This window comes from Coregonus lavaretus, assembly GCF_964263955.1.
Source record: "Coregonus lavaretus genome assembly, chromosome: 23".
NCBI classification, from domain to species: Eukaryota; Metazoa; Chordata; class Actinopteri; order Salmoniformes; family Salmonidae; genus Coregonus; species Coregonus lavaretus.
In genome coordinates, this window is record NC_140010.1 from 10,705,263 (window position 1) to 10,732,927 (window position 27,665).

At 47.1% G+C, this 27,665-nt stretch overlaps 1 protein-coding gene across 3 annotated transcripts; it reads left to right on the top strand.

Annotated features, from left to right (window-relative positions):
• The first annotated feature begins 817 nt into the window (after positions 1 to 817).
• On the top strand, positions 818 to 27,495 carry LOC311099051 (uncharacterized protein). Of its 3 annotated transcripts, none has more exons than XM_084139657.1 (18): positions 818 to 1,025; positions 1,894 to 1,959; positions 2,227 to 2,338; positions 2,530 to 2,591; positions 2,807 to 5,680; positions 5,717 to 6,700; positions 7,294 to 7,446; positions 7,566 to 7,651; positions 21,264 to 21,321; positions 23,606 to 23,651; positions 23,846 to 23,982; positions 24,149 to 24,292; positions 24,529 to 24,718; positions 25,021 to 25,274; positions 25,513 to 25,620; positions 25,748 to 26,036; positions 26,130 to 26,230; positions 26,396 to 27,495. In XM_084139657.1, the coding sequence occupies exons 1-18, from the start codon at positions 888 to 890 to the stop codon at positions 26,696 to 26,698; spliced, it is 6,105 nt and encodes a 2,034-aa protein (XP_083995783.1). In that variant the 5' UTR covers positions 818 to 887; the 3' UTR covers positions 26,699 to 27,495. The 3 variants fall into 3 exon arrangements, with proteins under 3 accessions (XP_083995783.1, XP_083995784.1, XP_083995782.1); XM_084139658.1 differs by having other exon boundaries at positions 819 to 1,025; positions 2,807 to 4,543; positions 4,586 to 6,700; XM_084139656.1 differs by having other exon boundaries at positions 819 to 1,025; positions 2,807 to 6,700.
• The last annotated feature ends 170 nt before the right edge of the window (positions 27,496 to 27,665 follow it).

Genomic DNA, 27,665 nt, shown 5'->3' on the forward strand with positions numbered 1-27,665 from the left:
ATATCTGTCTCATTGTTCTATCTGTGCTGGCGCTGTATTCTTCTTCTTCATTGGTATCATGGCGTTCGCACATTTTGTTTGTGCATGCCTCCACCTACTGTGCGGTAGTGTGTGTTCAATCACGTTACATTTTGTGATACAAAAATAAAAAAGTGGGAAAAGGAAAAAATTGCACCACCAACTAACCCTACACCTATACCACTATTTCATAAAAAATAAAATAATAATAATAAAACCCCCTTCCAACTAAACCACCGAAACTACACAATCCTCTGTCCCATGTTCTCCTGCACACTTCCCCATCTTGGAATCGCCCTCCTACACACTTCTGCAACATGACCATAAACGTTGTACCTGAAACACCGCAGTGGATTCGGCACAAAAGTTAACAGGATAACTCGGTGACCTCCATACAAAAACTCCTTGCTTGCTGTGGGAAACAACGAAAAATAGCCAGCTGCTGGAGGGAGACAGATTTTCCGCTGAGTTGGGCCTCTCTCTTCCTTTTTCTCTCTGGTTTCTCCTGACTCTGATCACAGTCAGACCAAATATAATTATGGTTACCCCTTCTGTCTGTGTTCAGACCCATCTCCCTTGACACGACCCACAGATTATTTGGACATGTGAAAGAGTTCCCCCTGTTGGCACAAATAACAATCTGGGAAAGGACATTTTCAAAAGAATGTTTAGGTATCTTATTTCTGCATGTTCACAGTGAATAGCTTGTATGGATAACAATCCACCATCTAATTTATGTGTCTTATTTTAATAAAATCTAAGAATTTGTAATACAACCAATGATTCCGTTTACACTTTTACCGGAAGTTGTCTACTCTGACGTTAGTAGAAGGAAGGCGTTGCTGACGCGAACGAGTGGAAAGGGGAAAATGGCGGACCTCGAAGACGTTAAGCTGGACGGGAGGCCCCTACAATCTCTTCGCGTGGCGGATTTGAAAGCTGCTTTAGAGGAGCGCGGGCTTCCTAAAAGCGGACAGAAAAATGCTCTCATTAAGAGACTCAAAGGGGTACGTTTCGTTAAGTATTTGAGACCATTTATAACATGCAGTCGCTAAACCTCGGTGTTGGCTAGTAGAGACTGGCGGATGCTTGTCTTGCAGGCCGGAGTTCTTGACTAGTTTGTGAAAAAAAATATGTGTGCTGCTTACTTTATGTGGTGTTGATGTTTTGTCGTCGTTGGAAGCTTTGTGCTATGTTGTACCATTTTAAATTGCTCGTTTGATAAATAAATTGTTAACCAAAGTTTAAATGGACGTGTGTTGTTTATGTGAGACACGTCTGGTAGGTAGCTATTGCTGGTGATAACTAGTTTTATCAACCGCGGCAGCGTCATCGCTTTGTTGATGTGCAAAAGTGTGTGTGTGTGTGTGTGTGTGTGTGTGTGTGTGTGTGTGTGTGTGTGTGTGTGTGTGTGTGTGTGTGTTGGGGGGGGGTTATACAACGTGGACGCGCCTGCAAGGTAACTTACTATTTACTGTACTTTAAACAAGTACGCGTTGGGGAAGCGTAGTAAACCAAATAATTAATGAATAGTAAAAAGTTAAATGGTTTATATCGGCCAGTCTACGCTTCTTCTACGACTATGAAACTTTGATCTTGACTTTGATGTTTTGCAGAACAGTGACTGTTGCATGCCTGTTGAACCAGTATGACCAGTATCTGGGCCGAGGAGGACGATATTCATCGGCTCCTCCTTGGCCCAGATACTGGTTCACACATGCCTGTCTGCCATGTGAGTGCTTTCCTCTGAGCACATCGTGGAGCTAACTCAACAACATGACTATCAGATGCAATACAACAATGACTAATTATTTAGGGTGTAAAAGGTTGTTTACTGTGTTTTCTATTTGTCATCATTTCTTATGTTTGTGACAGGCTCTCATGCTGGAGAACCTCCAGAGAACTTCACACCATCACATAGGACTGCAGCCAAACTCCCAGGTAAGACCTATCAAGATGTTGCATAGCAAGGATCATGTTTTAGCACCATGAAGAATGCACTGCGTTGCAGAAACATTGGTTAGGTTTACCCATTCAATTGTTGGGAGTATATATTGTGACTTTCTTCCTTATTTAAATTTTTTTTTTTCTTCCAATGAACCATAACATATTTAAATCGTCTCCTTGTGTAGATATTTGGCAGTTTCTCTGATTACTTCTTCAAGATGATGGTTATGGGCAAGGATTTTATTAGTCTGTGTATTTCAGATTGGTGAAGAGATGAGCCAGAACAGCTTCATAAAGCAGTATTTGGCGAAACAGCAGGAGCTCTTGAGGCAGCGTCTGGAGAGAGAGGCCCGGGAAGCAGTCGAAGATGATGGTAAGTTGGCAGTGCCCCCCCCCCCCCCCCCTCACCTGTACATATTGGCTTGGAGTTTAAGCTTGAGTAGTTTCCATGCCAGCTCCATGCCTTTACTGAGAAAGCTTTGTTTGTGTATCAAATCAGATCAACTACTCATCTCTTGCTCAGGTTACTTTCCCCTCTTACATATCACTACTATGTTTTTCCAGATACAGACCAAGAGGACCACACACAGGACAATAACAGCTCTGCCTGTGCTGCCCCAGACCCGGTTAGTTGCAGACTAATCGCTGTATACTTTCGTTTTTTAAGTCTCCTGTTGTACAACTTGCATGTGTGAGAAAAGCTTGCATGTATGAGAATCTTGCATGATTGATGTGATCTTGCATGCAGTTTAATGAATGCTTGAACAATTGCTTGCATGGGAGAAACTCTGGCATAGTCCTGCAACAAACTCAATCTCAACACCCTTTCTGTCCTCATCAGGATGTCGCACCCGTGTTGGTTGACCAGCTCAAGCTTCTTGGCCCCTCCGAGGGAGAGGGACTAGCAGGCCCAGCAAGCGATGGAGAGGGGCACATGTCCAGAGATGGCCATGTGTCTGGTCCACCTGCTCCTACCTCGCCTACCTCTGCCCCTGCTGCCGTTGCCTCTCTGGCTGTGCGTGTTGCTGGTGGCGAGCAGCGACCGGAGAGAGTCCCAACCTCTAGTCAAGTCCCAGCAGATGGCGATGATGACGGCGCTGATGAGGACTGGGATAGCGGTGCCAGGAGGAGGAATCTAGTAGAGCCACCAAGAGGCCAATTAGCAAGAGCGAGGTCTGGAGGATCCCACCAACACCCACAGCACATTCCCCCCCTGTTGTCTCCGCAGCTTCGACAGCCTACCCCTCCTCCCTCCCCTCCCCCAGAGTTATCATTCCCACTGCCTGATACACCTAAACAAAGCCCCCCTAGTCCAGGTGAGCCCCCAGCTAGGCAGTGTACTTCCAGTACCTCCAGCTCTGGCTCCTCTAGCAGTGGCAGTCGTAGTAGCAGCCCAGAGCCACAAAGCAATGCAGAGCGCAAGCCTGGCCCACTGACCCTGCTGGCACGCAAGATGGCATCAGAGGGGGCTTTCTCTGGAGTTGGGTGGCATGGACGTGGGGATGCAGAGAGACAGGACAACAATGCTGCAACTGCAACAATGTCTTCTGCTAGAGGTCCTCAAGAGGGCATAGTGTCTGCCATCACCCACACAACCAATGCTGCAGCCAGTTTGCCCTTCCCCAGACAGGTTACAGTAACCAACCAGGGAGTCCTTGGAGGCCATCTCCCCCACAGTGAAGTTCCTGTGAGTGTGCTTAGGCCCACTATTATGGAAGAGCGAGATGCTACATGGCAACAAGAAAACAAGGAAAAGGAGCTGCAGGCAGAGAGGGAAAGAGAAAAAGCCCTTGAGCAAGACAGACTTAGAGCTGTAGAGCAGGAAAAACTGGAGAGGCAGAGAATATTTGAGCAACAGCGTGCCGTGGAGCAAAATAGGGAAAGAGCTTTGGAGCGAGGGAGGGAGAAGGCTTTGGAGGCAGAAAGGAAGGAAAGGGAAAAGGCTTTGGAGGCAGAAAGGGAGGAGACTGAGAGGGCTTTGGAGAAAGAGAGGGAAGAGGGAGAGAAGGCTATGGCAAGAGAGAAAGCCCTGGAGCTTGTTAGAGAGAAGGCTATGCAGTTAGAAAAGCAGAGAGCCATGGAACGAGAGCGAGCTTTGGAGCAAGAGAGGGAGGAGAGGGAAAGGGCTCTGGAGCGGGTGGAAAGGGAGAAAGCTTTGGAGCGAGAGAGGCAGGAAAGGGAGAAATCCTTGGAGCGAGAACTGTTGGAGAGGGAGAAAGCTTTGGAGCTAGAGCGGCAGAAAGCTTTGGAACGGGAGGAGAGGGAGAAAGAGAGGGAGGAGAAGGCGAGGGCTTTGAAGCAAGAAATAATTGAACGTGCGAAAGCCCTTGAGAAAGAAAGAGCCATGGAGAAAGAAAGAGAGGAGAGGGAAAAAGCTTTGGAACATGAGAGAGAGAACAAGGAGATAGCCTTGGAACAGGAGAAGGTCCTGCAGAGGGAGAAAGAGGAGAGGGAGAGAGCTTTGGAGCAGGAGAAGGTCCTGCAGAGAGAGAATGAGGAGAGGGAGAGAGCTTTGGAACAGGAGAAGGTCCTGCAGAGAGCGAAAGAGGAGAGGGAGAGAGCTTTGGAACAGGAGAAGGTCCTGCAGAGAGAGAGGGAGAGAGCTTTGGAACAGGAGAAGGTCCTGCAGAGAGAGAAGGAGGAGAGGGAGAGAGCTTTGGAACAGGAGAGGGTCCTGCAGAGGGAGAAAGAAGAGAGGGGGAGAGCTTTGGAACAGGAGAAGGTCCTGCAGAGAGCGAAAGAAGAGAGGGGGAGAGCTTTGGAACAGGAGAAGGTCCTGCAGAGAGTGAAAGAGGAGAAGGAGAGAGCTTTGGAACAGGATAAGGTCCTGCAGAGAGAGAAGGAGAGAGCTTTGGAACAGGAGAAGGTCCTGCAGAGAGAGAAAGAAGAGAGGGGGAGAGCTTTGGAACAGGAGAAGGTCCTGCAGAGAGTGAAAGAGGAGAGGGAGAGAGCTTTGGAACAGGAGAAGGTCCTGCAGAGAGAGAAAGAGGAGAGGGAGAGAGCTTTGGAACAGGAGAAGGTCCTGCAGAGAGAGAGAGAGGAGAGGGAGAGAGCTTTGGAACAGGAGAAGGTCCTGCAGAGAGCGAAAGAGGAGAGGGAGAGAGCTTTGGAACAGGAGAAGGTCCTGCAGAGAGAGAAGGAGGAGAGGGAGAGAGCTTTGGAACAGGAGAAGGTCCTGCAGAGAGAGAGAGAGGAGAGGGAGAGAGCTTTGGAACAGGAGGAGGTCCTGCAGAGAGAGAAGGAGAGAGCTTTGGAACAGGAGAAGGTCCTGCAGAGAGTGAAAGAGGAGAGGGAGAGAGCTTTGGAACAGGAGAAGGTCCTGCAGAGAGTGAAAGAGGAGAGGGAGAGAGCTTTGGAACAGGAGAAGGTCCTGCAGAGAGAGAAAGAGGAGAGGGAGAGAGCTTTGGAACAGGATAAGGTCCTGCAGAGAGCGAAAGAGGAGAGGGAGAGAGCTTTGGAACAGGAGAAGGTCCTGCAGAGAGAGAAGGAGGAGAGAGAGAGAGCTTTGGAACAGGAGAAGGTCCTGCAGAGAGAGAGAGAGGAGAGGGAGAGAGCTTTGGAACAGGAGGAGGTCCTGCAGAGAGAGAAGGAGAGAGCTTTGGAACAGGAGAAGGTCCTGCAGAGGGAGAAAGAAGAGAGGGAGAGAGCTTTGGAACAGGAGAAGGTCCTGCAGAGAGAGAAAGAGGAGAGGGAGAGAGCTTTGGAACAGGAGAAGGTCCTGCAGAGGGAGAGAGCTTTGGAACATGAGAAGGTCCTGCAGAGAGAGAGAGAGAAAGAGGAGAGGGAGAGAGCTTTGGAACAGGAGAAGGTCCTGCAGAGAGAGAAGGAGAGGGCTTTGGAACAGGAGAAGGAAAGGGCTAAGGTGGCTGAAAGAGAGAGGGCTAGTCATCTTCCTCCATGGAAGCGTAGTCGTGAGATTGGTCTTACCCCCCTGCGTACTCCTCCCCTCTCCACAGGAGCAGGTAAGATGGCGGCAACAGAGGAGGGTGGGGAGCCCAAAGTGCCATCCCTACCCCAAACAGCATCAAGAGACAACCAGCCAGCTGAATCTGGTACGCCCCTGTCACAAACTCTAGCAACGTCTCTATCACCACAGTCCTCCTTCAAGAAGTTCCGTTTCTTGAGAGACCCCCTAGTTCTATCCCCATCTTCAGCATCCCTGGTCATCAAGAGGCCCCGTACATTCTCTGAAAGCCCCCATCCTCAGGCCTTAGCTCTCCAGTCCCCCAGCAAACCTGGGGAACCAGAGCAGGAAGTTACACCGCAGGGGCCCCAGCCTTCTGCTGGACAAGCAGCACCAAAGAAGCCTGCAAGACAGGGGGTCCTTGTTTCTGTAGCAAACACGTCAGGGACGACAGGGCCAGAGAGGGAGACCCCAGTGATTGCCACAATGGGTAAGAGTCCTGAAGAAGAAAAGGGTAAGAGCCTGGCGTCAGAGGAGCATCTCCAAGCACATAAAGAGGAAACCGACAAACAGGCGGTGGGAGAGATGACCAGAGAAACAAACGCCCCCTCGGTTCCAGCGGGAGCTGTGCTACCTCCCTCAACCCCACCAGAGAAGGGCAAGGTAGAAAAAGGAAGGGAGAGAAGTCAAAAGAAAGAAGAAAAGCAGGGAAGACGGGCTTCCTCATCTAGTGACTCCTCAGATTCTGACTCTGGGTCGTCGTCCTCACGTTCGTCTGATTCGTCCTCATCATCCCAGGGCAAAACACACACCACTCCCAGTGGTAGAAGGGTGAGTGGTCTATAGGTGTTCTTTCTCTCTCAATCAGTGAAATGACAGTGATCCAACAGCAATATGAGAATAGTAATGTTCATTAACCATGTAGCCTAGTACTTGGACTTTCTTTAGATTTCTTTAGGTTGTTTTTCATTCTGTCAGGGCCTAGGTTTGACAGGACCACCCAATTAGTGACAATCAATGGTTCATTGGAGATCAGAAGCTGTTATTTCATTCATGTTCAAAGGCAACTTGTCCAAATGATCAAATCCAGATGTTCAAGATGTTTTCAAGAAAGGTTTCTGATTTATTAATAACATGTTTTGCTGTAGTAGTGAAAGATGGAGGCAAAGGGGTTTCCTGTGCACATATATATGCAAGTACATGGGTATAGGCCTAGGTGTGCTCTTGCTGGTAAAGCACACAATGAACGTTAAACAATTTGCAGCAAAACAATTATGAAATATGAAATGATTATTAAGTCCATTGTCATGTACTGTATTTGCTCTTTGCATTGCTTACTCAATAGCCCATTAGACAAGCCGAGACGTTGTCTATGATATTTTGCCCAATATACAATTAATTGACTTGTTCTCTCTCTCCCTTAGCCTGAGAAACCTTTGACAAACACCATATCCCAGCATAAGGAAACGGTTAGTCAACCTGAGAATCCAACTGAGGCCCCAAAAGCCCCACAGCACAAAAAGCGAGTATCTGGGGAGGAGGAGGACATAACCATTGATGGAGCCAGACACAGAAAGGTCAGCAGAGATTCAAACTGTAGTCTCTTTATTCTCTACAAATCTCCTAAATATCTGTGTATTTTTATTGTTTTTTTATGGTTCTTCCCCTCTGACACCACCCACTTTATGACCATCAGAAGCCGTTCCTTGGGATACCTGCTGGAGAAGACAATTGGCAGAAGAAAAACAGCGTGGGAGAGGAGGTAAAGACAGACACTACAAGGTCAGTTTACAGAATTGGTGCAAAAGACACACACGTGTGTGTATATGTGTATAGATGTACAGTTGAAGTCGGAAGTTTACATACACTTAGGTTGGAGTAATTAAAACTTGTTTTTCAACTACTCCACTAATTTCTTGTTAACAAACTATAGTTTAGGCAAGTCGGTTAGGACATCTACTTTGTGCATGACACAAGTCATTTTCCCAACAATTGTTTACAGACAGATTATTTCACTTATAATTCACTGTATCACAATTCCAGTGGGTCAGAAGTTTACATACACTAAGTTGACTGTGCCTTTTAAACAGCTTGGAAAATTCCAGAAAATGATGTAATGGCTTTAGAAGCTTCTGATAGGCTAATTGACATAATTTAAGTCAATTGGAGGTGTACTTGTGGATGTATTTCAAGGCCTACCTTCAAACTCAGTACCTCTTTGCTTGACATCATAGGAAAATGAAAAGAAATCAGCCAAGACCTCAGAAAGAAATTTGTAGACCTCCACAAGTCTGGTTCATCCTTGGGAGCAATTTCCAAATGCCTGAAGGTACCACGTTCATCTGTACAAACAATAGTACGAAAGTATAAACACCTTTTGGACCACGCAGCCGTCTTACCGCTCAGGAAGGAGACGTGTTCTGTCTCCTAGAGATGAACGTACTTTGGTGCGAAAAGTGCAAAGGACCTTGTGAAGATGCTGGAGGAAACGGGTAAAAAAGTATCTATATCCACAGTAAAACAAGTCCTATATCGACATAACCTGAAAGGCCGCTCAGCAAGGAAGAAGCCACTGCTCCAAAACCACCATAAAAAAGCCAGACTACGGTTTGCAACTGCACATGGGGACAAAGATTGTACTTTTTGGAGAAATGTCCCCTGGTCTAATGGAACAAAAATAGAACTGTTTGGCCATAATGACCATCATTATGTTTGGAGGAGAAAGGGGGTGGCTTGCAAGCTGAAGAACACCATCCCAACCATGAAGCACGGGGGTGGCAGCATCATGCTGTGGGGGTGCTTTGCTGCAGGAGGGACTGGTGCACTTCACAAAATAGATGGCATCGTGAGGAAGGACATTTGTGGAAATATTGAAGCAACATCTCAAGACATCAGTCAGGAAGTTAAAGCTTGGTCACAAATGGGTCTTCCAAATGGACAATGACCCCAAGCATACTTCCAAAGTTGTGGCAAAATGGCTTAAGGACAACAAAGTCAAGGTATTGGAGTGGCCCTGACCTCAATCCTATAGAACATTTGTGGGCAGAACTGAAAAAGTGTGTGCGAGCAAGGAGGCCTACAAACCTGACTGTTACACCAGCTCTGTCAGGAGGAATGGGCCAAAATTCACCCAACTTACTGTGGGAAGCTTGTGGAAGGCTACCCGAAACGTTTGACCCAAGTTAAACAATTTTAAAGGCAATGCTACCAAATACTAATTGAGTGTATGTAAACTTCTGACCCACTGGGAATGTGATGAAAGAAATAAAAGCTGAAATAAATCACTCTACTCTTTTTCTGACATTTCACATTCTTAAAATAAAGTGGTGATCCTAACTGACCTAAGACGAGGAATTTTTACTAGGATTAAATGTCAGGAATTGTGAAAAACTGAGCTTAAATGTATTTGGCTAAGGTGTATGTAAACTTCCGACTTCAACTGTATATGTGTATACAGGTAAAAGTCAGTAAATTTAGAATATTTTGAAAAACTTGATTTATTTCAGTAATTGCATTCAAAAGGTGTAACTTGTACATTATATTTATTCATTGCACACAGACTGATGCATTCAAATGTTTATTTCATTTAATTTTGATGATTTGAAGTGGCAACAAATGAAAATCCAAAATTCCGTGTGTCACAAAATTAGAATATTACTTAAGGCTAATACAAAAAAGGGATTTTTTAGAAATGTTGGCCAACTGAAAAGTATGAAAATGAAAAATATGAGCATGTACAATACTCAATACTTGGTTGGAGCTCCTTTTGCCTCAATTACTGCATTAATGCGGCGTGGCATGGAGTCGATGAGTTTCTGGCACTGCTCAGGTGTTATGAGAGCCCAGGTTGCTCTGATAGTGGCCTTCAACTCTTCTGCGTTGTTGGGTCTGGCATTCTGCATCTTCCTTTTCACCATACCCCACAGATTTTCTATGGGGCTAAGGTCAGGGGAGTTGGCTGGCCAATTTAGAACAGAAATACCATGGTCCGTAAACCAGGCACGGGTAGATTTTGCGCTGTGTGCAGGCGCCAAGTCCTGTTGGAACCTGAAATCTCCATCTCCATAGAGCAGGTCAGCAGCAGGAAGCATGAAGTGCTCTAAAACTTGCTGGTAGACGGCTGCGTTGACCCTTGATCTCAGGAAACAGAGTGGACCGACACCAGCAGATGACATGGCACCCCAAACCATCACTGATGGTGGAAACTTTACACTAGACTTCAGGCAACGTGGATCCTGTGCCTCTCCTGTCTTCCTCCAGACTCTGGGACCTCGATTTCCAAAGGAAATGCAAAATTTGCTTTCGTCAGAAAACATGACTTTAGACCACTCAGCAGCAGTCCAGCTCTTTTTTTCCTTAGCCCAGGTGAGACGCTTTTCGCGCTGTTTCTTGGTCAACAGTGGCTTGACACGAGGTATGCGGCAGTTGAAACCCATGTCTTTCAAGCGTCTCTTGGTGGTGGATCTTGAAGCCCTGACTCCAGCAGCTGTCCACTCCTTGTGAATCTCCCCCACATTTTTGAATGGGTTTTTTTTCACAATCTTGACTAGGGCGCGGTGATCCCTATCGCTTGTACACTTTTTCTGACCACAGTTTTTCCTTCCCTTTGCCTCTCTATTAATGTGTTTGGACACAGAGCTCTGAGAACAGCCAGCCTCTTCTGCAATAACCTTTTGTGTCTTTCCCTCCTTGTGCAATGTGTCGATGGTCGCCTTTTGGACAGCTGTCAAATCTGAAGTCTTCCCCATGTTTGTGTAGGCTTCAGAACTGGACTGAGAGACCATTTAAAGCCCTTTGCAGGTGTTTTGAGTTAATCAGCTGATTATTTTGTGGCACCAGGTGTCTTCAAAATGTAACCCTTACACAATATTCTAATTTTGTGACACACGGAATTTTGGATTTTCATTTGTTGCCACTTCAAATCATCAAAATTAAATGAAATAAACATTTGAATGCATCAGTCTGTGTGCAATGAATAAATATAATGTACAAGTTACACCTTTTGAATGCAATTACTGAAATAAATAAAGTTTTTCAAAATATTCTAATTTACTGACTTTTACCTGTATACACACTACCAGTCAAAAGTTTGGACACACCTACTCATTCAAGGGTTATTCTTTATTTTTACAAAAAAAAAAATACATTATAGTTTTGATGTCTACACTATTATTCTATGAAATAACACATGGAATCATGTATTAACCAAAAAGGTGTTAAACAAATCAAATATATTTTATATTTGAGATTCTTCAAAGTAGCCACCCTTTGCCTTGATGACAGCTTTGCGCACTCTTGGCATTCTCTCAACCAGCTTCATGAGGTAGTCACCTGGAATGCATTTAAATTAACAGGTGTGCCTTCTTAAAAGTTAATTTGTGGAATTTCTTTCCTTCTTAAAGCGTTTGAGCCAATCAGTTGTGCTGTGACAAGGTATACAGAAGATAGCCCTATTTGGTAAAAGACTAAGTCCATATTATGCCAAGAACAGCTCAAATAAGCGAAGAGAAATACAGTCCATCATTACTTTAAGACATGAAGGTCAGTCAATGCGGAATATTTCAAGGACTTTGAAAGTTTCTTCAAGTGTAGTCGCAAAAACCATCAAGCGCTATGAAGAAACTGGCTCTCATGAGGACCGCCACAGGAATGGAAGACCCAGAGTTACCTCTGCTGCAGAGGATAAATTCATTAGAGTTACCAGCCTCAGAAATGGCAGCCCAAATAAATGCTTCACGGAGTTAAAGTCAGACAGATCTTAACATAAACTGATCAGAGAGGACTGTGTGAATCAGGCCTTTATGGTCGAATTGCTGCAAAGAAACCACTACTAAAGGACACCAATAAGAAGAAGAGACCTGCTTGGGCCAAGAAACACGAGCAATAGACATTAGACCGGTGGAAGTTTGTCCTTTTGGTCTGGTCTCCAAATTTGAGATTTTTGGTTCCAACCGCCGTGGCTTTGTGAGACGCGGTGTGGGTGAACAGATTATCTCGGCATGTGTATTTCCCACCGTAAAGTATGGAGGAGGTGGTGTTATGGTGTGGGGGTGCTTTGCTGTTGACACTGTCTGTGATTTATTTAGAATTCAAGGCACACTTAACCAGCATGGCTACCACAGCATTCTGAAGTGATACGCCATCCCATCTGGTTTGGGCTTAGTGGGACTATCATTTGCTTTTCAACAGGACAATGACCCAACACACCTTCAGGCTGTGTAAGGGCTATTTTACCAAGAAGGAGAGTGATTGAGTGCTGCATCAGATGACATGGCCTCCACAATCCCCCGACCTCAACCAAATTGAGATGGTTTGGGATGAGTCGGACAGCAGAGTGAAGGAAAAGCAGCCAACAAGCCCTCAGCATATGTGGGAACTCCTTGAAGACTGTTGGAAAAGCATGCCAGGTGAAGCCAGTTGAGAGAATGCCAATAGTGTGCAATGCTGTCAAGGCAAAGGGTGGCTATTTGAAGAATCTCAAATATAAAATATTTTGATTTGTTTAACACTTTCTTGGTTACTACAGGATTCTATGTGTTATTTCAATTTAAGTTTTTAAGACTTCACTATTATTCTACAATGTAGAAAATAGTAAAAAAAAAAAAGAACTTGAATGAGTAGGTGTGTCCATACTTTTGACTGGTACTGTATATGTTTGTGTGTGTGTATATACGTGATATGTGATCAAAAACAATGGAGAAAATGCATCCCATAACATTTTAACATGGAAATAGCTGTTCTATCATTCAGCCTACAGCAGCAGCCAATGTGTGGTGTTCAATGTAGGCCGCAGTACTGTAACCACTGTATCACAATACAAAGTGTCACAATATACTGTGTCATCGGTCCAAACCCGCCCCACCTAGTCCAATAGTAACACCAATGACTAGTGGGCAGATCACCAGAATACGGGCCATACTAATCTGTACTAGCAGATAGATGATACCTCAATATCCTGTTACAACAATACCGGCCACTAATGGAATGACACAAAGTGTCACTCTACATTGTGCACACGGTAGCCCGCCCCACTCAATCAATGGAACCCCAAAGATTAGTGGGAAGATCCCAGAACATGATTCATACTAATCTGAACAAGCAGATAGATGACGTCACATTCCGTCAAAATTGTCAGGACCGGTCTAATAGTACCGTAACCAAGGTTACTACTATTATCCCTCATCATTCCGCCTCAACCCAGTTATTCACTGGTGGGCAAATCAATACATGCCTTCTACTGTACTGAACGATTAGTTACCGGAGTGTAACTCCAGTTCTATGAGTGGAGCGGAGCCCCATAGGGGAGCTCTGCTCCTATTGGTTTACCCACTGCCCTAAGGCAGCATCAGCCTGAGACAAAATTATGCACACACCTGCAGCCAATAGGAGTACAGGTGTCCCTATAAGAGGGGATGCCTCCCCTCAATCAGCCTCCCGAGATATTTATCTTCAGCGAGACTAGAGAGGGTCGGCAGGGCCTTAAGTCCTATGGGGCACCGCTCCACTCATAGAACTGGAGTTACACTCCGGTAACTATCGTTCTATATCGTGGAGCACCGCCCCATAGGGGAGCTCTGCTCCTATTGGTTTAAGGCGGAGCGTAGCGCTCCACAATGTACTCCCTGCCGAGCCCAACACTTCCCATCAAAATGAAAAGGTCAGGCCTAGCAATGGCTGCAACCAATTCCCGCAGTACTGTAACCACTGTCACCCTACAAGTGTCACAATATACTGCGTCATCGGTTAAAAACCCGCCCCACCTAGTCCAATGGCAACACCAATGACTAGTGGGCAGATCACCAGAATACGGGCCATACTAATCTGTACTAGCAGATAGATGATACCTCAATATCCTGTTACAACAATACCGGCCACTAATGGAATGACACAAAGTGTCACTCTACATTGTGTACACGGTAGGCCGCCTCAATCAATGGAAACCCAGAGATTAGTGGGCAGATCCCAGAACATGATTCATACTAATCTGAACAAGCAGATAGATGACGTCACATTCCGTCAAATTGTCATGACCGGTATAATAGTATCGTAACCAAGTTACTACTATTATCCCCCATCATTCCGCCTCACTCCAGTGAATCACTGGTGGGCAGATCAATACATGCCCTCTACTGTACTGAACCTGTCAGTCAGGAGTATGTCCTTCTATCAGAAGCGGACCTGATAGAGACCCTGTCTCCACAGTCCTGCATTCCTCTCCTCCTATCTCAAAGTCTCCCTTCAGCCACGCTGAGTACAGACTGAGCCAAAGAGTTAGAAGACATATCCAAGAGATAGAAACGGATAAATGGAGACTGTGTTGACCATGACGCCGCTCAACATATATCCTCTACCCCTGTTCCTCTGAAAAGGGCAGTAGAAGCTGCTACTCCACGAGTGGAGTGAGCTCTGATACCCTGAGGCAATTGTCGCCCCGCTGCCTCATAAGCTGTCTCAATGCCTTCACAAAGCCAATGAGACAGACGCTGTTTTGAAAGTGGTCTACCTAGTGCAGCCGCATCGTGACACACAAACAGCTGAGGCGATGACCTAATCGCTGCTGTGCGCTCAACGTAACACGCCAAAGCGCGAACTTGGCACAGGTGATGGAGCCTTTCCTCTCCCCATGAGGAGGGGGAGAAAAAGCCCACAGCTCCACGGTCTGTGATCTATATGAGCTCTTAATAACCTTCGGCACAAATGCCGAGTTAGGACATAACACCGCTCTGCTCAAATCGCCATTAATGGCAAGGCAGTCGGGTCTCGTCGAAAGAGCACACAAATCACTAACACGCTTAGCAGTAGTCAAAGTGAGCAACAGTGCAGTCTTCATAGACAGCATCTTGAGGGGTATTTGATTAAATGGCTCGAACGGCGACTCACAGAGCGCTTTGAGTACCAAAGCCAAATTCCACTGAGGAAGCGTGGCTCTAGGCATTGGCCTAAGCCGCCGCTTTCCTAATAAGAAACGTTTCACTAGAGGGTGGCTGAAGACGGTGTCTCTGCCAAACCCCTCGTGACAAGCTGAAATCGCCGCTGCAAACACCTTAATGGTGGCGGGCGATCGCTGCTTATCAAACAAACTGCACAAAAGAACACTCTCAACCTGACAGTTCATGGGGTCTACATTCTCTGTGACGCACCATTATGAAAAAAACGTTGCACCCTGGAAGTGGAACTGGCACGTGAACCCTGTATGGTCCTGATTACTGAATCAGATAACCCACGGCGCTCTAGCCTGTCCCTCTCAGGAGCCAAGCCTTCAGTGGTTGGCCGATTATGGGCAATCGCCTTATCGAGCCTCCCGCCTGAGACAACGCGTCCGGTTGATGTGGAATTGGCCAAGGTGGCGCAATCAACATCTGACTCATCTCCGCAAACCATGGAGCCCCTGGGCGATCGGGGGCTACCAATATTATTGACAGCCCGACTGATCTCACCCTGGCTAACAGTGGGAGAATGCAGGACATCGGAGGGAATGCATACAGAAGAACTCTCGGCCACAGATGGGGCGCGAACGCGTCCCTTCCTAGTGGCAGTTCGTCCTGTTCCCTCAGAAAGAACCATAGGGGACAATGCGCGTTCAAGCGTGACGCGAATAAGTCCACCTCGGCTCTCCCGAACTGTTCCCAAATTTGGAGAACAATGTCCGGATGCAGACGCCACTCGTCGTCTCGGGGACCCCCTCGAGACATGAGGTCTGCTCCTACGTTCAAGTAGCCCGGAATGTGTGCTGCTCTCAATGAGCGAATGTGCTCATGAGCCCACAGCCACAATTCCTCCGCCGACCGGTGGAGAGCAGGAGACCTGACTCCTCCCTGGCGATTTATGTAGGCTACTGTGGTCCGGTTGTCTGACCAGACCAGCACATCACGACCCCGAAGGGTAGACGCGAAGTGGGTCAGAACCAGTCGAACCGGTTCCAACTCCCAAGAGGTTGATGTGGTGACTCGAAAGAGGCCACACCCCTCCTATCGCTTGGGTCTGACATGTCCCTCCCCATCCAGTCAGAGAGGCATCTGTAAACACTGGAATGTAGGAGGACACTTTGCCTATCGGGACTCCGTGCATGAGAACGCGCGGGTCTCTCCAATAGTTCAGATCTGCGCTGAGCGAGAGAGGAACCACCACCAACCGATGACGTTGACGCACTGGGTCTAGTCTTAGTTGGGCAAACCATCGCTGCATCCTGCGCATGCGCAGGAGTCCCAGCGGAACCACGAAATGGGCTGACGACATGAGACCCAAGAGTGACATGACTGACAGCGCCGTTACCGGCTGATTTGGAAGACACTTTCTCAGGGCTAGCAACAAGACTACCCTTCGAGGGTCTGAAATTCGAGCCCTCATCATTAGTGTCTAGCTGTATCCCCAGGTAGACAATCTGATGACTGGGCCAGGGCGCGCTCTTTTTCCAATTCACAGCGAACCCCAGACGCGTGAGATGAATCACTGTCTGTGTCGTGTGAGTGAACGCCAGATCTGCTGACGGGGCGAGAACCAGTAGGTCGTCTAGGTAGGCTAGTAGCCTTATTCCCTGACGACGCAACGGTTCCAATGCCGCCTCTACACACTTGGAGAACGTGCGAGGTGCCAGGGCGTACCCGAATGGCATCCTCGTGTATTCGTACGCCACCCTTGAAAGGCAAATCGCAGAAACTTTCTGTGACGCGGCTGCACCGGCACATGAAAGTACGCGTCCTTTAGGTCTATGCTTGTACAAAAGTCTCCTTTCTGGACACATTCCAGCAGACGTTTTGTCGTGAGCATTCGGAAGGGCCGTTTGGTTACGCTCTCGTTGAGAATGTGTAAATCCAATATCGGCCTCGTTCCCCCTGTCTTTTTGGGCACCAGGATGTAGGGCGAATATAGCCCTTTGTTCCTTTGCTCCTTGGGAACTACTGTGACCGCCTCCTTTGCCAAAAGTTCCGTAATCTCTGACACCAGAGCGGCCACTTTTTCAGGCGTTTTCATCACCATCTCCACCACTCCCCTGAATGGGGGCGGGGTCCGATGGAATTGGATGGCATAACCCTTCTGCAACGTCTGGTCTAGCCAGCGTGAGAGGGTACAGCTTCGCCGCCACTCCCAGCAATGCAGAGAAAGCGGGCGAGCGCGAAGCTGTGGTACGTTCAGTAGGAATGACCTGTATTCCTCGATGGCCCTTGCCGCCGCTGTTCCCCAGCACTGAGGTGGTGGAACAGCCCAAGGCGGGCCTCCCATGAAAGGGAGAGGAAACATCAGCGCGTTCTGAGAGAAGTTCCGTGAACGCAGCACGGGTCTGAGCTGCACTGACTGAGGTGTTAGCCTGAGACAGAGCGCCATCCCCAGATAGCAGTCGTGTCATCATGCCATTATCTGGCGGAGACTGCTGCCTGCTATGTGAGACACTCACTACAGCACTCCTAGGAGTCTGTGACGAGAGGTCTCTATTAGGTATTAGAGACATAGGGCGTGAAGTACTCTGAACGTTCTCAGACGTGTTATGGAAAAGGGGCTCTCTTGTGACAATGTCAATGGGAGCCAACTCTTTATTAAACACATTAAAACAGTCTCCTCCATACCCTGTACAGAAGGGTGGGGGGGAATAGTGGGCTCAGTCGTTCTACACGCTGAGCCAGCTCCCATTCTCTCCCCCTCGTTCCGTCATTGACGTCGTCTCTTGTGCGCCCCCTTAGGGTGCTGCCAGGTCGACGTCGTGATCACCTCCCTCGCCGGCGGAATCGTCGTAGCCACAGGTGCTGCTGGGGGGGCGGGGCCCACTCGCCTGCTGCTCGCGGCTGACGTCTGACGCCTGGCACGCCGCCTCGCTGTAGATCCTGCTCTACTGGGGGAGTTGGAGGTAGACTGCTTTTGTGGCGTGTGGCTAGACTTCCCTGCCAATGGCAGGTGTCTTCCCAGCTGCTTCTTCTCCTTGTCCATCTTTGCAAAACGCTCCGTCGCCTCTTTGACGACGACTCCGAAGAGACCGTCGTCAGAGAGGGGGGCGTTGAGCAGTGACGCTCTGTCGGTCTCCTTCATGGCCGTCAAAGACAGCCAGAGGTGTCGCTTCGTGACCACCGAAGTGGCCATGGACCTCCCCGCACATACAGCCGACGCCTGAGTTAGGTGAAGAATAGCGGCAGATATTCTAGACGCCTCTTCCACCTCCTCACTCGTGAGCTCAGTTCTACCTGTTGTTAAACGGGATAGAGAGGCTGCGAGGAGGGCAATATTGTTAGCTGCTGCTACAGCTTGGGCTCCCAACGTGAAGGACTTCTCTGCCAGCTGCGCTGTAAGTCTGTCTTTTTGTGTTGGCAAAGTGGCTTTTTTGGAGGAGGGCCAGGGACTCGAACCCGGCACTAGATACTTCCTTCCACTCTAGTGAATGGGCAGTACGCTTTAGCTGGCGAACGCGCCACTAAACGTGCCTCCCATGAGCCCCCGACGTATTTGCTGAGATAGGGCATGGCTGGAGCCAATGGCTCTGCCGCCCTTCTCGGCCGAGAATAGGGTCCGCCCTCCATCATATCCACTTCCGCAGAGGGGGGAATGGGGGGCAGCGCTATCTCTAGTCGTTTGGCAGCCCGTTCAATGAGCCCAGGAAAGTCTGAGCGCAGAGAGGCCGCTGCGAAGGACAGGGCTACTGATCTCTCAGAGCCTGTGTCGTCATCGCCCAGGGAGCTACAAGACCTCTCACTCTCCACTGGAAAGGGGGTCTTGAAAGTCTGGGTCAGAGGAACGGATTGTTCCATTGGAATATCCATCTCTTCCCCATTCTTCCTGTCATCCTCAGAGTCGGTGCCCTCAGATGATGCCTCAGAGGCTGAGGCTAGCACTGAGAGCACATCCTCCAAGGGGATATCCTCCCTGAAAAACGGCCAGCGCTGCTTCCTCTCCTTTAAAGAAAGGAGGGCGCAGCTGACGCAAATAGGGGGATCGCTGATTCCATCCTTGGCGTGCTGCGCAACCAAACACACGAAACAGAGCCACCATGGAGGAACAGCGGCATTGAGCTCTGAAAAGAGCTTTTGAGGGTGGAACATTTCCTGGTGTGCTCTTTTAGGACGACGTCGATGAACTGGAAAATTTACGTCGTATCTCGTCCTGAGTCTTCTCTTCGTCTCTTCTTGGCTTCTTCAGTCTAGTCCAGTCGCTGAAGATAAAGGGAGGCTGATTGAGGGGAGGCATCCCCTCTTATAGGGACACCTGTACTCCTATTGGCTGCAGGTGTGTGTATAATTTTGTCTCAGGCTGATGCTGCCTTAGGGCAGTAGGTAAACCAATTGGAGCAGAGCTCCCCTATGGGGCGGAGCTCTACGATATAGAACTGACTTGCTTTTCAAAGATGTGTAGAAATGTACACGTTTTGTGCTCTTGTAGGAAGCAATCACTCCCCTATCTCTGACTACAAATTATTTATAACTGGGCTAATAACTCTAACTAGCAAAGGATATGAACAAAATGTGCACATGTGGCTACATGCAGCTCTTGTTTTGATCTCAAAACAAGCACATCTACTCACGACCACAGCTATAAACAGTCCATTTCAAAATAAATTGCACAGATCCATATATGGCAATAGTCTATTTGCATATAGGCCTATTGCAGCTCTGATTGGTTATGCCGCACCGGTCTGTGTAGAGTAGTGGCTGAGTCGTGGGCAATAGAATCCTACTCTGATGCGTTCTGGCTACAACAAAATCTCTTGCATAGTTTGTTTTGTTTCACTATGTTGCATTGAAAGTGGTTAATATTGCGTTGATTCGATCACAATTGCCACAGTAAAGGGAAAAGTTGATAGTGTTAACTAACAGGGGAAATTCTAGAAAGTTGAATTAAATTCAATCTTGTGCTTCTCTCCATGGGCTGATATTTCTTCTGAACCCGGCAAGTCAGTTTAGAAGGAACGTTACCATCAACTCAAGGTCATTTCGGTTATTGTCTGCTTGGCTCATCATTCAAGCAAGCCTAGTAAAATGATTTGAAATGGGGTGATAACTGGCTAGTGGCTACAGGTTTCCGATATGACCCAGATGAATCACATTAATTTCCAGGCCACCCATGCTCCACATAAAATTATTACCTTAAAAAAAGATTGCTAACTTTTGTGTGGTGTCTATGTGCATTCAGGATACTGCTTATAAAGTTTGCCATTCCAAATGCATAACTCCATCATAAAGCCAATCTGAAAAATACCTGAGAATACAAGTGTCAACCTCGCAAGATTTACCATCCCTATTTGTAGATAAAACAGCAGGAAAAGAACAATACCATTAAAACATGCAGTGCTTGACCCCCTATTATTAAATGGGTTGTCAATGGAAGAATCACAGGTTAATAAAATTCCCGTCAGGCGTTTAATGCGCCTGCCTAGAAACCGGTGTGGCTGAGAAGATGAGGGTCCTTTTTCCTGTCATTTTTCATTCAATTCAGTATGGCTGTGCTGCGTGTATGGTTTGGTTGTAACCGATGACAAAGCATTGCATCCGCCAGCAGCCAAATTTATCGCAACGCGTGTCTCCTTGTATAGTTTAATCGGGCTGAGATATTTGGCTATCTACCGGGCTCTGTAAAAATGCTGTCCGGGGGGATTAAAAGCCGGAAAGCGTGAGGTAGGAAGAGAAGAGACTGCTCGTGGTTGTGCTGGGATTGCGGTGTTTCATTGTAGCGACATTGTTTTGTCGTCCAGCTCTTTTAGAACCCATTGCAATTTTGTAGCGATAAATGTTGCGCTCTTAGATTATTAATCCGAAGCAGAAGAGTCCTGTTGAGTGAGTGTGGGGGTGGACGGGAGGTGTATGGGGGGGCGTTCAGTCACCGCTCTCATTGTACTGTGCCGCTCCTTGACGGAATGAATGAAAAGGGATTGCGCTTGAATAGCATATTCCAAAATGCCTTGCTTTTCGAAGTGACTGCAGAATCTGCATGAATTGGAAAGAGAATGCGCGAATGGCAATAATAAGCATACACATTTATCTATTGTCATTTTGTTAGCAGACCTAATTTCATATATCAAATTCAGTTTTTACAGAAGCATAATTACATTCTAATAGAGCAAGTTCTGGGATTTGATTAAGCACAAAACAAACGCCTAATATTTTATAAATGAGGTTTGTTCTCTAATGGAAGTAAATGCTTAAAAAGCACATTTGCAAATGAGGGATTCCTGCCTTATTTGGTCATATGTAGTATTTGCAGCAGATGTTGCACCTCTTCTCTTCTACACCAATCTGTATGGAGCACCCTGTTAGGCAGGCCATTCTTTTTTTGGACAGGACACTACCATATTGCTTGTACATCCTATCCCCATATTGCATATTTTTTTGACCCTATTGTTCTGAATACCTTTTTGCAACTAACCAGAACCACACTCTCTCTGTCTCGCTCTCGCGCTCTCTCTCTCTTTTTTTCATAGGGAGGTGAATGAGGCTGCCATGGCTGAGCCTAAGAGGGCTCCTGAGAGCAGTGAGGAGGTAAGGCCACTGAGGAACACTGGAACTTTATGACTCTAAAGAGGGCTTGGACTGTCACTGGCCAACCAGTGAGGAGGCATCACTCCAGTTGTCAGCCATCAAAACTAACCACTTCGTTGAGGAATGAGAGATGAGGTGTTTGTTTTTGGTCATAGTTTTAGGTGGTGCTATTGAGCGTATCAGTGCTCCGTATTCTCCAGTTAACAATGTCTCTCATGTTCCTTTTGCTTTATATCCCCTATCTCATTGTAGGCAATTAAGTGCTTTTAGGTTATTTTTTTATGTAGTATTAAGATACTGATTTGGTGACATTGCACCTTAAAAAAAAATATGAGCAAGGTGTAAAACAATAAATAATAATTAGCTGTGTATTTTTTTTAAACCTTTGCTGATGCTATCTCAGACAGAACCAGCAGAGGAGATGCTCCTTCTGTGGCTGATGTTTAAAACCCCATTGATTGCTTTGTTATAAAGGTGCTCATGCCTCTTCCATTGCCCCTAATGGTACCTGCATACTACTTCTGCCACTACTACTGCTGCACCTGTTCCAATGTCCCCAAGAGCCCTGGGTATACCACAGATAGGCCCCCCGAGTCTGCACTGCAGTGGGACAGCTGTGGCAACAAAGGCCACGTTGTCACGGAGATGGCACTTGATTGGACTAATGGGCTGAGGGTTTGGGATGACTGATCTCGTCTGTCTGTCACCAACACCTGGCTCAACTGGTTCATACACACCTGTATGGCCACGTACAATCTCACCACACAGAGGGGTCAGAGTGGAGATGAAGAGGCAGACACTCTATAGACTGTTTCAAACCCTTCAACGACAGGCCTGTAGATGGCTTCCGATGGGGTCGCTTCAGTACATTTGTCTTCTCATCATCTACACACGAATGTACTGCTTAATGGACATGCATGGACAGTTTAACTGGTGAATCTTTTTTTTCTGGACTAAACGGTTTCTGTGAGAAATAACATTTTTGGATTTTGTTCTCCAACTGTTCAGAATGGGATCCGAATGAATCTCTCATGAGGCCAACTTGGGGCTTCTCTTCATCGCTGTTTTTCAAAGACATGATCTCGGACATTTTATATTATTCTCAATGGTTTTTAGCATTTCTTTGGACTCACAACCAAACATGTCAGATTGTTGGCTGAAATAGGGATTTGCCAATTGGATCCCTTTTTCTGCTACAACCTGTCACCCAACAGACTGTCTTCTGATGCCCCTGAGAAAGAGGGTGTATGCTTACGCCCCTTCTAGTTTTAGGAGTGACTCTTGTTCAACATTGATTATCCCATCTCCATTTAACCTCAGTTGGACAAAGATCTGAAAGGACTGATGCCTGAGCTCTTAAGGACTTGACTCCAAAACCTTTTCAAAAGCCACTCAAGCCCCGCCCCCACTGAACTACAGAGCCCATCCTGTCAACCAGCTGTCAGATATCCACCCAAACTTCACAACCTCCTTTGATTGGACCCTTGTTGCCTAGATACAGTACATGCAGTCGAGATTGGGCCATATCCAACCCAGTAAGGATCAGGTGTCAGTGGTACCAGGGAATAAGTAGTCATTTTCTCAATGTTATTTTCTATCAAAAAACTATAATTAGGAAATGCATAGTTTGTCGACTACCTCCTCTTAGCCTAAAATGGGGGAATTGATTCCGACACAATTGTCAAATCCAAATAGATTAATTTACATATTTATGGCTACTGCAGTTTTGAATGAAAACGGTTGTAAACCACCAAATATTTCATAGTCTTGTTGTATGTCTCAGTAATCCTGGCAGCCACTTAGTTTACCAGCTACACTATTCAGATGTTCTATGAAAGTGAAATTAATTTCAACTGCAGTATTGCTATCAAGCTACTATCTATCTGTCTTTCTGTGTGTATGAGACTTCGGCTCCCCTAACACCTTTCTACACCAATCATAAACACATTTGGGGCTTCAGTCATTAATGTTACATATCTTAAAGCCATACACACTGTTTTGAGACCAAGCATAGATATAATCCACAGTATGCTCACTACAGTGTGCCATTGAGAGCCATATATATTGCGGTTCAATATGACTCCGGTGCTATTCATTGTCTGGTTGTCATATGTTGAGGTGGAAAGTGACCTGCAGTCTCTCTCACCTAGTTTCTCTTCCCTTGTGCACCCACCCACTCTCTCTTGTCCTGTCTTCCCTTCAATCTGTCCATGCACCTCTCCATCTCTGCCTCTCACCTTTCCCCTCTGTACTTTGGGGTGTGTTTATTTCTTTTTTTTCCCAGAGTTTGACACCAAAGGCATTCACAGCCCGTAGGATCTCCCTTAGCAGTGAGTATACCTCCCTCTAAATGCTCATGCCTGTTTTGGTTGATTGTTTTCTTCAGCCCAGTAGGTAGTCTTGGTTTTTCGTTTAATTTGCCTGTGTGTGAGTGAGAGCCAGTTATAGATGCGGTGTCGTGCGTTGTCTGTGTGTGCTTGCGATTATGCGTTTGGCCATGGTTCAATTCCCGTCTGTGTTCCAGGCAGCAAGCTCTCTCAAGGTGCTGTCAGTGCAGAGGGCGAGACAGAGTCTGGGGCCGGGAGGAAGAGGAGGTGGGGATCCAGCACTGCAGTCACAGCCAAGAAATCATCCATGAGCATCACCACAGACTCTCTGAAGGTATAGCATGATCAATTACACTGCAAAAAATACTGTTGTACATATTACTTATCTAAAACACCTTCTCATAATGAATACTAACAAACCTTTTACTATCTGTTGTTGAGTCTTGATGCTTTTTTTCCTTTTCTTCCACCCCTAATCTGTAAATTCTGTTTCTCCCCAGTCTCTGATCCCAGACATCAGGCCATGTCCAGGCCAGGAGGTGGTGGTGGATCTGCACCTGGAGGAGGATCACCTCTCTGGGGTGGAGGAGGAGGACAGGGAGCAGGGCGAGCAGGACCTCAAGATCAGACGCACAGTCACACAGGTCAGAGTTTAACTTCACCTGTTCTGTGGACTGTACATTTATCTAGTTTCAAGTAGTAGGAATGTATTACTGGAAATTGGTTTTGCTGCAGTCATTAATAAAGGTGCATTCAGTAGGATTTACTATAACGGCTAACATTCTTAATTGACCCAAAGGTATTAGCATTTGTGAATGTCATATTAAAACATCTGTGTGCCGCTGCCTCCTCTTCCCCACCCACCTCTAATGTAATGTAGGTGGTCCCGTCAGTGACCCAGGAGAATGGACAGAAGGAGTCCAAGAGGAGTGAACATGAGGAGGAAGACCGAGAGCATGGAGGGGAGGTTAAAGGAGACAGAGAGGAGAAGTTGGACGACTCATTCCAGAGAGACTCCATGGAGACACAATGCCCCTCTCCCCCCAGCCATGACATGGAGATGAAAACAGGTGATAGATTGATCCAAAATTTAAAGAGCAACTTAACATTTTAAACATTTTAGTCATTTCGCAGACGCTCTTATCCAGAGCGACTTACAGTTAGTGAGTGCATACATTTTCATACTGGCTCCCCTTGGGAAACGAACCCACAACCCTGGCATTGCAAGCGCCCTGCTCTACCAACTGTGCTACAGGGGACTGTGTGCTTAATTATCAGATCAGATCAAAACCTCTAACCCTGGGCTACATTCTACCCTTTGATATGTTGAGTGAGTTCAGGTTGATGTATCTCTATCCTTTCCTCTCCTCAGTGACCCCCAGTGACACATTGATCCGTCGCTCCATCAGCCAGCAGAAGTCTGGCGTGTCCATCACCATAGACGACCCTGTCCGCACGGCCAAGCAGCCCTCTCCTCCACGAGGCAAAATGTCCAACATCGTCCACGTGTCCAACCTGGTTCGGCCGTTCACCCTGGGCCAGCTGAAGGAGCTGCTCGGCAGGACCGGCACCGTGCTCGAGGACGGCTTCTGGATCGACAAGATCAAATCTCACTGCTACGTCACAGTACGTCTCTGTCTGTTGGCCGTCATCCTGAATCCAGTGCTGCGTCTCAACCGACGTCCTATTCTCCGTAAAGTACACTACTATGGTCAAAGCTAGTGTATTTGACTATAGGGGGGATTAGGGTGTCATTTGAGATGCGGCCCAGAGCAGCTCCTATATCTCCCTACTATCTGTCTTATCTAAGGCAATCCTCACTGTCCCTAATGGATGTCCTGTCTTGCTCTCCTGTCTCTTCCAGTACTCCAGTGCAGAGGAGTCAATGGCCACACGTGCAGCCCTGCATGGGGTGAAATGGCCTCAGAGCAACCCCAAGTTCCTCAGTGTGGACTTCAGTCAGCAAGACGAGGTAAGAGTGTCTGGGTCCTCGTGGTTTTGCCCTACCTATGATGGATATCGTTCCCCAGTTCTTTCATGTTTCAGTTCTTATGGTGTTCCTTATGGTAACTCCTTTTCCTCTGTGTGTGTGTGTTTAGCTGGACTTCCACAGATGCCTGCCTCCCCCTGAGAGGGCTGGGGTGTGTGAGCGGGGGGCTGCGGCGGTGCCTGTTCGAGGGGTGGCCTTGCCCCCTCTCCTGCCCGAGCGGGACCAGTGGGCGGAGCGAGAACGTGAGATGGAGCGCAGGGAGAGGTCCCGGGCTGAGAGGGAGTGGGACAGGGACAAGGTCCGGGACTTTGGTCCAGGAAAAACTGGAGAGGAAGCGGGCCCCAGACGATCCCGCTCCAGAGAGAGGAAACGCAAGGAGAGGAAGACGGACAAGAAAGGTGAGGAGTTGGTGATGGAGAGATGGGGGTTTAGATCTGTGCCCTGTTGGGTCAACTGTATGTTTACTCTTTGTGTTTGTGTTGTTTCTTCAGAGAAAGCTGCAGACGAACCTCCTGTCAAACTGCTGGATGACCTGTTCAATAAAACCAAAGCAGCCCCTTGTATATACTGGCTCCCCCTCACAGAAGAGCAGGTCGGTTATACACACACAACTCAACTATGTGAACAAGATAATACATTCATGTCTTATTGATGATATGGGGTCCACATGTCCTTCCTTACATTTGTTGAAAGTATTGATTTAAATTGTTCACATTCCACACCTCTGATATTCTCCCATGTTCTGTCTCTGTGGCAGGTTGCACAGAAGGAAGCAGCTCGACAGGAGAGGATGAAGGAGCGAGAGAAGAGGAGGAAAGAGCAGCAAGAGGAGGTGGAGAAGAAAAGGGAGGAAGAGCGGAAAGAAAGGATGAAAGCCGGGAGTGCCGCATCTGGAGAAAGAGGCGAGGGGGAGCGGTACAGAGAGAGAGAGCGGGGCAGAGACGGAGAGAGTGACAAACACAGAGAAGGTGGCTACCGCAGACCTCGGGGCAGCAGTGCAGGGGGGGGCAGACGCTCCCGCAGCCGCAGTGACACCCCACCTCGTGACAGACGATGCTAGAGGGAATCGGTGTGGCTGGAACTGTCTTAAAATAACCCCCCATTCCCCATCACTACATTTACTTCATTACAATATAAGACCCTACAGTAGACCAACAGGTGTAGTCACTATCTGTCACTTTTTTTTTTAACGCACACTGACACACATACAGATAGGGACCATGGTTTAGTTTTCCCCCAGACTGCTATCTGTCTTGAGATTTTATTTGTGTTCATTTTGCCTGAGTGTTTTCTTATTCCTTTTTTTTATATTATATTCTTGGCAGATCGACGGTAAGGCAACCAACCCTCCCCCATGTGTCTCTGAAGCGTAAGTGCTCTACGTAGAGTTCTGTGTATACACACACATCGGTTTTTAGCCTTCCCCAGTGTTGTGTGTGTTCCACAACTGGTTTCTGTGGGGTGCTTCGTCATTGCTGCATGCTGTCCCAGTCCGCCGTCCTCCGCCTTGTGTCCTAGGGAGGACTGACGGGGTTGTGCAGTGTTCTGTCCCCTGTGTCTTTGTTTAGTTTGAGGGATGAGACTATATTATCTGCAAGAGATTAGAAATGACACACACTCCTCTGATGTCTTCATCTTCTACATGCTTCTTTCTGTGCATCCTTTGTCAACCCCCCCCCCCCCCCAAATCCCCCAATAGGGTTCTCCCTATACGGTCAACGCAAGCTGGAGAAGGGGTGCATATTAGAACGCCACACAAATGGTTTTAATAGTTTTAAAAATCATTATTAAAGCTTTTCTTTTTTTGTTTACTCCTGTAAGTGGTGAATGTACAAATAAAATTTTGAAAAAGCTTTTGCACTTGTTTTCTGCAAGAGAGGACTTCTATCAGTAGGAGATGGCCATATTTATTTTCAATCATTGTAGCAAAACAAATAGAGCTAAATGGATTCCATTTTTTAACTATTTCACACATTTCATGTTGCAGTAACTGATTGATTTCTTAGTAATCTATTACTATGAAGCTG